The following is a 10,127-nucleotide window of genomic DNA, read 5'->3' on the forward strand; positions in this document are numbered from 1 at the left end:
TAGCAAGGCAGTGGTCGTCTTGGAGGTGTGTTTGGGGTCGTTATCATGTTGGAATACTGCCCTGTGGCCCAGTCTCCGAAGGGAGGGGATCATGCTCTGCTTCAGTATGTCACAGTACATGTTGGCATTCATGGTTCCCTCAATGAACTGTAGCTCCCCAGTGCCGGCAGCACTCATGCAGCCCCAGACCATGACACTCAAACCACCATGCTTGACTGTAGGCAAGACACACTTGTCTTTGTACTCCTCACCTGGTTGCCGCCACACATTCTTGACACCATCTGAACCAAATAAGTTTATCTTGGTCTCATCAGACCACAGGACATGGTTCCAGTAATCCATGTCCTTAGTCTGCTTGTCTTCAGCAAACTGTTTGCGGACTTTCTTGTGCATCATCTTTAGAAGAGGCTTCCTTCTGGGCCGACAGCCATGCAGACCAATTTGATGCAGTGTACGGCGTATGGTCTGAGCACTGACAGGCTGACCCCCCCCCACCCCCCACCCCTTCAACCTCTGCAGCAATGCTGGCAGCACTCATACGTCTATTTCCCAAAGACAACCTCTGGATATGACGCTGAGCACGTGCACTCAACTTCTTTGGTCGACCATGGCGAGGCCTGTTCTGAGTGGAACCTGTCCAGTTAAACCGCTGTATGGTCTTGGCCGTGCTGCAGCTCAGTTTCAGGGTCTTGGCAGAGCTGCAACGCAGTTTCAGTGTCTTGGCAATCTTCTTATAGCCCAGGCCATCTTTATGTAGAGCAACAATTCTTCAGATCCTCAGAGTTCTTTGCCATGAGGTGTCATGTTGAACTTCCAGTGACCAGTCAGTATGAGGGAGTGTGAGTGTGATGACACCAAATTTAACACACCTGCTCCCAATTCACACCTGAGACCTTGTAACACTAACGAGTCACATGACACCGGGGAGGGAAAATGGCTAATTGGGCCCAATTTGGACATTTTCACTTAGGGGTGTACTCAATTTTGTTGCCGCCGAGATATTCGAGGCATTATGAAGTTCTTGTCAAATTATGAATGAGAGACTGATGAAGTGTGTGCAGCCTACGCAACAATACAAAGCAGAGCTCATGCCTTTCATGCAACTTTTCTCAAATCATCATTATTGGCATCATGCATCCCTAGAAAGTATTAAACATCAAAACAAATAGCCCGACGTCTGTATCACAGCTAAAGTTACATACGGTAAATAACTCTAAATGAAGCATACAGGACTACCGGTTTCTTTGTTAACCACTCAACACAGATTAGCCTCCTGTGCGCAAATCCTTTTGAAGAAAATATCCTTTCTATTTTATTCAGCTATGTTCAGTTCTATGCTTCATACTACAAAATAACAAAGAATTCTAAGCAAATCTTGTCTGCTAAATGAACTAGTGTAGCCCACAGCCATTTGGCACAGCCAGATCAAGGCCTAACATCAGGACAGCTCAGAGAATGATATTATGTTATTTTGAAATAGACTACATTTTCTTCATGTTTTTTTTTTAGATCTTTCTAAAATAAATAAGTGATTTATTGTGATGGTGTGGACTATATTATTAAATGTATTTACTATACTTTTTTAAATATAGATGTCCCAAAGGTCTGCATCAGTGGCTTGTAGGCTATGCGTGGAAGCCAGGAGATGCTAAATGTGTTTATGTTAATTAACGGTCAATTACCGTGAGACCGGCAGTTATTTGCTTGACAATCACCGGCTGAAGAAATTTCATGACCGTCACAACCCTAGCTGTGATGTGTTCTTCTAAATAGATGTTTTTAAGGTATTTTCAGATGTGTATTGAGCAGATAGTGAGAGAGACTGGCAGTGGGGAAAGTTGGAGGAGATTGTATAGTAGGCCGGATCCGAACCCATGCCGACACTGAAGACGTGTCCCGGAGGCTGCAGCATTCCCGCTACACCAGCCAGGGCACACAGGTGGGACGTGTTCTGAGCATCTTATCTCCTTCCCAGGTGATTCCGGACCATAAGGACCAGGAATGGGATGAGGAGAAGCCGGAATCTTATGCCGGAATTTTCCACTTCCGCTTCTGGCGCTTTGGAGAATGGATTGATGTTGTCATCGACGACCGGTTGCCCACGGCGAACGGCAACTTGGTGTATTGTCACTCCAGTGACAGCAACGAGTTCTGGAGCGCCCTGGTGGAGAAGGCTTATGCCAAGTTAGTACACACAAACACACACTGATTTGGTGAGGAAGGCTTACACCAAGTTAATACTATAGTAGACTGTTTTGTTAATGTGTAGGATGTATTGCTTTTGGTGTGTGTGTGTGTGTAGGATGTATGGTTGTTACGAGGCATTGGACGGGGGCAACACAGCGGATGCGTTGGTGGATTTCACTGGTGGCGTCTCGGAGCCCTTGGACCTGCTGGAGGAAGGGTTGAGTACGGACGAGGAGAAACGCTCAGTGCTGTTCGACAGAGTCCTCAAGGTTCACAACAGAGGAGGCCTCATCAGCGCCTCCATACGGGTATAACACACACACACACACACCTAACTACCTACCTACCTACCTACCTATAGTCCTGACCCTTCACCATTCCCTCCAGGCGGCCAGTTCAGCGGAGATGGAGGCTCGTCTGGCCTGTGGTCTGGTGAAGGGTCATGCCTACGCTGTGACAGACGTTAGAAAGGTCCGGCTGGGCCACGGCCTCATGGCTTACTTCAAGTCCGACAAACTCACAATGATACGACTCCGAAACCCCTGGGGAGAGAGCGAGTGGAAAGGAGCCTGGAGCGACAGGTAGGTTTTAAAGTGTTTGTTATTTACCTTTTAGTTATACAAGAAGTCCCATTGAGGTCAGAAGACCTCTTTCACAAGGAAGACCTGGCCTGGTAGGAGGGGGATGGAGGAGAGTGTGTGCAGGGGTATCAATTTGGTATGGCAGGGTATGGGAGTCGCCATACCCTAGCTAGCTCAACACCAACAATTATTTAAATAGGCAACGAAAATCTTTCAAATCCCGATTTTAAAAGGCAGATGCAGTTTAGCGGTATTAGTCGTCTGGCTTTGGGACCATGCAGATGCCTGGGAGCGGAAGGGAACACTGTTTTAATGGCTGGCTGGCTTTATGAAGAGCAGAGATCTGTGTATAATGACGAGATGCTCGTGTCTAAGACTTAAAACTTCTTGTGACTCCCAAACCCGCATGCGGGAGCGTAATCATCGCCTGAAACTAATTAGCATAACGCAACGGACATAAATATCCCTAGAAAATATTCCTATTCATGAAAATCACAAATGAAATATATTGAGACACAGCTTAGCCTTTTGTTAATCACCCTGTCATCTCAGACTTTCAAAATATGCTTTACAGCCAAAGCTAGACAAGCATTTGTGTAAGTGTATCGATAGCCTAGCATAGCATTATGTCTTGCTAGCAGCAGGCAACCTTGTAAACAAATCAGAAAAGCAATCAATTTAAATCGTTTACCTTTGAACTTCAGATGTTTTCACTCATGAGACTCCCAGATAGCCAAAGTTAATTTTTTCCCAAAATATTATTTTTGTAGGGGAAATAGCTCCGTTTGTTCTTCACGTTTTGCTGGGAAATTGCAGTCACGAAAATGGCAAAAAATATTCCAAATTAGCTCCATAATATCGACAGAAACATGGCAAACGTTGTTTATAATCAATCATCAAGGTGTTTTTCTAATATCTATTCGATAATATATCCGTCGGGACAATTCGTTTTTCAGTAGGACCGATAGGAGTAATGGCTACCTCTGTATTTTACGCAAGAATCTCTCTCGGAGCCACCATGTGACCACTTACGCAATGTAGCCGCCTACGGCTATTCTTCAACATAAATGCGTAAAACTACGTCACAATGCTGTAGACACCTTGGGGAATACGTAGAAAGCGTAAACTCGTTGATGGCACATTCACAGCTCAATAGGGACTCATTGGAACGCAGAGCTTTCAAAATATGGGGCACTTCCGGATTGGATTTTTCTCAGGCTTTCGCCTGCAACATCAGTTCTGTTATACTCACAGACAATATCCTTACAGTTTTGGAAACGTTAGAGTGTATTCTATCCAAAGCTGTCAATTATATGCATATTCTAGCATCTTGTCCTGACAAAATATCCCGTTTAAAATACTGCCCCCTAGTACCAATGGGTTGTTTCGTTGTCCCAAAAGGCAGGAAAGCAGGCGTCAAGCTGATGTCCAAAATAAGCCCATTGAAACACATTGGGCTTAAATTGGACAGATTTTTGCAAGAGTGAAACCTCTCGCTTGGCCTCTTCCTCTCTGTGGAAAGCACATCAACGCAGTTGCAGGGAACAGCGTGACTTTTTTTCAACACATTGTGGAGATTGTAGATGTAGTAGATGACTTTGGCTGGGTAACTGCTGTTTGACTTGACATGAAACTAAACAAGAGAGTTAATACCGGTTCTGAGCTAGTGCGTAGCGAGCAGCTTTTATATTTTTATTTGACCTTTTATTTAACTAGGCAAGTCGGTTAAGAACAAATTCTTATTTTCAATGACGGCCTAGGAACACTGCCTGTTCAGGGGCAGAACGACAGATTTGTACCTTGGGGATTTGAACCTTCCGGTTACTAGTCCAACGCTCTAACCACTAGGCTACCCTGCCGCCCCAGCTAATGCTAGAGTAAATTTAGATTCCTTTTTCTTGTCTCCAAATTGCATTTTATAGATTTTAAATTGTGTAGAAATGCAGTAAATGAGCATCTATCTATCTTCTAATTAACAGAGTAAATAACTCACGGACACTAGAGAAGCTTAACCAAGTTTAATTCTTCCCAAAGGGTCGATACTGGATTCAGACAAAATACATTTTCACACAAGCACTGATATTTAACTGTTCCTCATAGGCTGAGTCTCCTCCAACCCATCTGTACAAACATCATTCTTTACTGCTAGGCAGGACACTAGTGATACGGGACATAAACTTCTATTTCTCCCCTAAGGTGACCTGACCTCAACCCCCCCCCCCTCCATCACTAATCCATGGCTCTCTCCCCTTATCAATGCCTGCCACATGTAATCACTTCCCTGCACTCAACACATTCCAAGCTTTGTTGCACCCACTATATACCTTCCTCCTATAACCCTTAACTTCTGGTGTAGATCCTCTAACCTCAGCACTCCCTCAGTGGCATGAATAAGTATATTTCATATTCTCAAAACCCAACAATATTTTTTTTAAATACTTGGAGGAATCCCCCCACGCCCCTGCGTGGTTGGGCGGGCGGGGTGTGTGTGTGTATATAGACCTGTTCACGACTCACTCCCTCTGCTGGTGGAGAGAGGTAGCGTAGGCCAACAGGGAAACGGAGACCTGTAGCACAGATGGATGGTTCATTCCTGTTAGAATGTTTGTTTAATTTATATCCTGTATTGTAGGAAAATTCCATAGAGGATCTCGGCACCAAAAGGTCTGGGGAAAACTGCATGTTTGCTGTCCATGTCTCAGAACCTTGAATTCCTACTCTGTCAAGTTCTGTTCTGTTAGCATTCTTTCACTCTACACAGCACACCCTTCAGACAAACACTGAGCGATAGAGAACTTCTCTCTCTCTCTCTCTCTCTCTCTCTCTCTTTCAGCTCAGAGGAGTGGGGGAAGGTGAGTAAGAGTGAAAGAGAGAAGATCGGAATGACGGTGCAGGATGATGGAGAATTCTGGTGAGTTCTAACCCTTGACATATGACCCCTAGCCTTTCCTCCACACGGCTGAGAAAATGGATGGCCATAGGATGATGAAGCTTGATGACTTCCCTTTCTCCCCCCATTCCTCGTCCCTCTCCCCTCCAGGATGACATTTGATGACTTCTGTCAGTACTTCAGTGATTTGATCATGTGTCGTCTGATCAACACTTCTTACCTGTCTCTCCACAAGACCTGGGAGGAGGGCTCTCTAAAGGGCGCCTGGCGGAACCATGACGACCCGCTCAGCAACCGCGCTGGGGGCTGCACCAACAACAAACACACCTTCCTACAGAACCCACAGGTAGGGGTGGGGATGGAGGGGGGCATTTGTGTGTGTTTATCTATGTGTGTATTAATGTATAGGGTGTGTGTGTCTCTCCCTGCAGTATGTGTTCAACGTGAAGAAGCCAGAGGATGAGGTGCTGGTATGTCTACAGCAGACAGACAGGAGAGCCAGACCTAAAGAGGGGAAGGGAGAAAACCTGGCTATAGGCTTCGAGATACACCGGGTGAGAGGTGTGTGTGCGTGTGTTCATCACCTCATTGTGTGTGTAACTGTTATTAATGTGTGTATTAATGTGTAGGTGGAGTTGAACAGGCAGTACCGTATGCACACTCGGCAGCAGAAGGTGTGTGGGAGTGTGTACATCAACTCCAGGTGTGTGTTCCTACGCTGTGTCTTGATGGAGGGTCGTTACGTTGTCATACCCACGACCTTTGACCCCGCTCTGGAAGGAGACTTCCTGTTACGCATCTTCACTGACGTCCCCGCCGACTGCAGGTACACACACACACACACACAAGCGTACACACTCACTCGTACACATTCTATCACTCACTCTCCTCATTCCCCCCCCCCCCCCCCCCATAGAGAGTTAACCCTTGATGAGCCAGCCCAGACGTGTTGGTCAGGACTGTGTGGTTTCCCTTCCCTGGTCACTCAGATCCATGTCCACAGAGCAGATGGACTGGCTGGACAAGACTCTGATGGAGGTATACAAACCTTCTCTCCCTTCTCTGTCCATTTTCTTTCCTGGTCTGGTCTTCTTATCCTATTCACTGTGTGTGTGTGTGTTGCAGCATCAGATCCATATGTCATCATTCGTTGTGAGGGAGAGAAGGTTTGTTCTCCGGTCTATAAAGACACCCGCAGCCCAACCTTTGACACCAAGGCTCTATTCTACAGGAAGAAAACTAACCAGCCTATACTGATAGAGGTAAGGAGACTGGGCTGGGTGGTGGGTTCTGTGTGTGTGTGTGCTCCTGTGGCTTAAAGAGGAGTTGGTGACCATTACAATTTGGGTTGTTTCTGTATGTAACCGTTCTCTCAATTAAATTCAATACAACTTTATTCATCCCCCAGGTGTATAACAACAACGTGTTGATGGATTCCTTCCTGGGTCAGGTCAGTTTGACCTCTGACCCCGGCGACCCCCAGCAGGTTACTGTCCACCTGAGGGACAAGGGTAATCACCAAGACAATGACCTCCCGGGCACGCTCACCGTCTCCATGGTGACCAGCAACATTCTCACTAACATCTGACTAACCGTCAACCAATCTATCAATCAGTGCCTTACTCCCTCCGTCCAATAGGAGAGAGAAGCCATAAAGATAAATTAATTTGCCATAAAACATATCTGTTAATTAAGGGACCAAAGTTAGCCTTCCAGACGATAGTGTTTTTTTTTACTGGGTGTAGTACTAACTCCAACCACATAGAGGCAACAGAGGACAGATAATCTCCTAGTTCTTCTTTCTCATTTAATAACCACTTTAACTTGTGCCATTACTGATATATAAATGCATGTCCAGTATTTCAGCAGTATATGTTGTCCTGTTTACATTTATTCCCATGTTTTACATTTCAGTCAGCTTTGTACTAGTCTCTCTCAAGAAACTGATTTGGATCTGGGTGCTGAGAGCGGCTACTGACATTTCTAGTCTTTCGGAAAGACACTTATTTTTGTTAGCTTCATAATTCAACTTTAAAAAAATGAGATTTCTGTCTTGCTCTACTTTGTATCACATTGCTTTTCCAGTGGGAGGCCAAATACTCAGTAGCGACACATCATTCAGGGCATTTGAGCCTCACATGTTTAGCATGTTATTTTGGCATTCATACGTGTCACATATCAGTTTGCAAACAATGTAACAAAAAAGTAAATACATCTAATACTGAGTTAATAAAGCTGTATAACAAACATGGTCTCTTTTTTTGCTTTCTTGAGTAAGGCAGCTCCAAAATGCAGGTGTTTCAGTCTAGCTCAGTGCTTTCTGCGGAGGGGCAGCCAGCGGAAAATACAAAGCGTACGGGTTGGTAATATTCTCTAGTTGCGCCGTGATTGGCTCAGTGTTCTGTCACTCATGGGGACACCACATCACTGCAAAATCTACAGGGAGAGCTAGAAAACTCAAGCCCCTTGGGTGCTGCCATAGAGTTACATTACATTTACATTACATTTAAGTCATTTAGCAGACGCTCTTATCCAGAGCGACTTACAAGTTGCCCATCCAAGAAGGCTCAAGGTCATTGGCCACAGATAAAATTACATCAAATCACATATGTACAGTAGCTTTTATTGGACTGATCATGTCAACATCATATTTAAAAAATCTTAGTCAGCAAGCCTGCAGTCATCATCATGAGTCAAGTTGACAATCTACTGGCAAATGCTTTTCAGTCTTTGTCATATGAAGATAAATTAGAGATAAAATGTCTCGGTGCTCATTGGCCTTTGGACATCAACATTACTCAAGTCAGAAATCACAACCAACAAAGGGAGGAGAATAGGTACGTGCTTGACACAATTATAGCATATATTAAATTGTGGCAATTGTGGGACAGCACTGCGAGGCCATGACGAGTCGGCCGACTCCTTACACCTGAAAACGCCTGGGTTCATTTTTGAGACCATGCGTGAAGGAGATTACAAGGCTACAAAGGCATTATGAAGACCAACCCATTATGAAGACCAACCCATTATGAAGACCAACCCATTATGAAGACCAACCCATTTTTAAACAAACTTTTGGATTGTATGTATGAAGTGTACAGCGACGCTGTAACTAAGGAGACTGCTTTTGGATTGTATGTATGAAGTGTACAGCGACGCTGTAACTAAGGAGACTGCTTTTGGATTGTATGTATGAAGTGTACAGCGACGCTATAACTAAGGAGACTGCTTTTGGATTGTATGTATGAAGTGTACAGCGACGCTATAACTAAGGAGACTGCTTTTGGATTGTATGTATGAAGTGTACAGCGACGCTATAACTAAGGAGACTGCTTTTGGATTGTATGTATGAAGTGTACAGCGACGCTATAACTAAGGAGACTGCTTTTGGATTGTATGTATGAAGTGTACAGCGACGCTATAACTAAGGAGACTGCTTTTGGATTGTATGTATGAAGTGTACAGCGACGCTATAACTAAGGAGACTGCTTTTGGATTGTATGTATGAAGTGTACAGCGACGCTATAACTAAGGAGACTGCTTTTGGATTGTATGTATGAAGTGTACAGCGACGCTGTAACTAAGGAGACTGCTTTTGGATTGTATGTATGAAGTGTACAGCGACGCTATAACTAAGGAGACTGCTTTTGGATTGTATGTATGAAGTGTACAGCGACGCTGTAACTAAGGAGACTGCTTTTGGATTGTATGTATGAAGTGTACAGCGACGCTGTAACTAAGGAGACTGCTTTTGGATTGTATGTATGAAGTGTACAGCGACGCTGTAACTAAGGAGACTGCTTTTGGATTGTATGTATGAAGTGTACAGCGACGCTATAACTAAGGAGACTGCTTTTGGATTGTATGTATGAAGTGTACAGCGACGCTGTAACTAAGGAGACTGCTTTTGGATTGTATGTATGAAGTGTACAGCGACGCTATAACTAAGGAGACTGCTTTTGGATTGTATGTATGAAGTGTACAGCGACGCTGTAACTAAGGAGACTGCTTTTGGATTGTATGTATGAAGTGTACAGCGACGCTATAACTAAGGAGACTGCTTTTGCATATGTACAGGTAGATGAGACCACTGACGACTACTGTACTCTATATAACACCATTTGACAACATTTTATCTGTGACCAATGACCTTGAGCCTTCTTGGATGGGCACTAATGTAACTATGGCAGCACCCAAGGGGCTAGAATGTTCTAGCTCTCCCCTTAGACTTGGCTGTGACGTAGTGTACCCATGAGTGACAGAACACTGAACCAATCATGACGCTGGAGCTGCCTATTTACTTATTTGTATTTATTTAGGCAAAAAAATGTGGGGGTCAAAACAGGCTTTGCCCCACCTGCCCTGAACAGCGGGTTGCCTCTGTTTGTGTTATAATTATCTCTGGTGCTTTTCTCCACAAGGAGGGTGGTAAGTTACAGACCCAACATCATTATATTTTAGTATCCCCT

General features: G+C 44.5%; 1 protein-coding gene across 2 annotated transcripts in view; it reads left to right on the forward strand.

Annotated features, from left to right (window-relative positions):
• LOC115141747 (calpain-5-like) overlaps positions 1–7,905 on the forward strand; it is a 29,147-nt gene extending 21,242 nt beyond the window's left edge. The window contains exons 4-13 of one of the 2 annotated variants that reach the window (XM_029680911.2): positions 1,976–2,184; positions 2,303–2,495; positions 2,575–2,768; positions 5,602–5,679; positions 5,809–6,004; positions 6,090–6,212; positions 6,288–6,484; positions 6,575–6,696; positions 6,784–6,920; positions 7,067–7,905. In XM_029680911.2, coding sequence (XP_029536771.1) covers positions 1,976–2,184; positions 2,303–2,495; positions 2,575–2,768; positions 5,602–5,679; positions 5,809–6,004; positions 6,090–6,212; positions 6,288–6,484; positions 6,575–6,696; positions 6,784–6,920; positions 7,067–7,246 — 1,629 coding nt within the window. In that variant the 3' untranslated portion in view covers positions 7,247–7,905. Of the gene's footprint in view, positions 1–1,975; positions 2,185–2,302; positions 2,496–2,574; positions 2,769–5,601; positions 5,680–5,808; positions 6,005–6,089; positions 6,213–6,287; positions 6,485–6,574; positions 6,921–7,066 lie in introns of both variants that reach the window. The other variant, XM_065000310.1, reaches the window with a different exon arrangement.
• Positions 7,906–10,127: the final 2,222 nt, after the last annotated feature.

The sequence above is a fragment of the Oncorhynchus nerka genome, linkage group LG14 (assembly GCF_034236695.1).
Source record: "Oncorhynchus nerka isolate Pitt River linkage group LG14, Oner_Uvic_2.0, whole genome shotgun sequence".
NCBI classification, from domain to species: Eukaryota; Metazoa; Chordata; class Actinopteri; order Salmoniformes; family Salmonidae; genus Oncorhynchus; species Oncorhynchus nerka.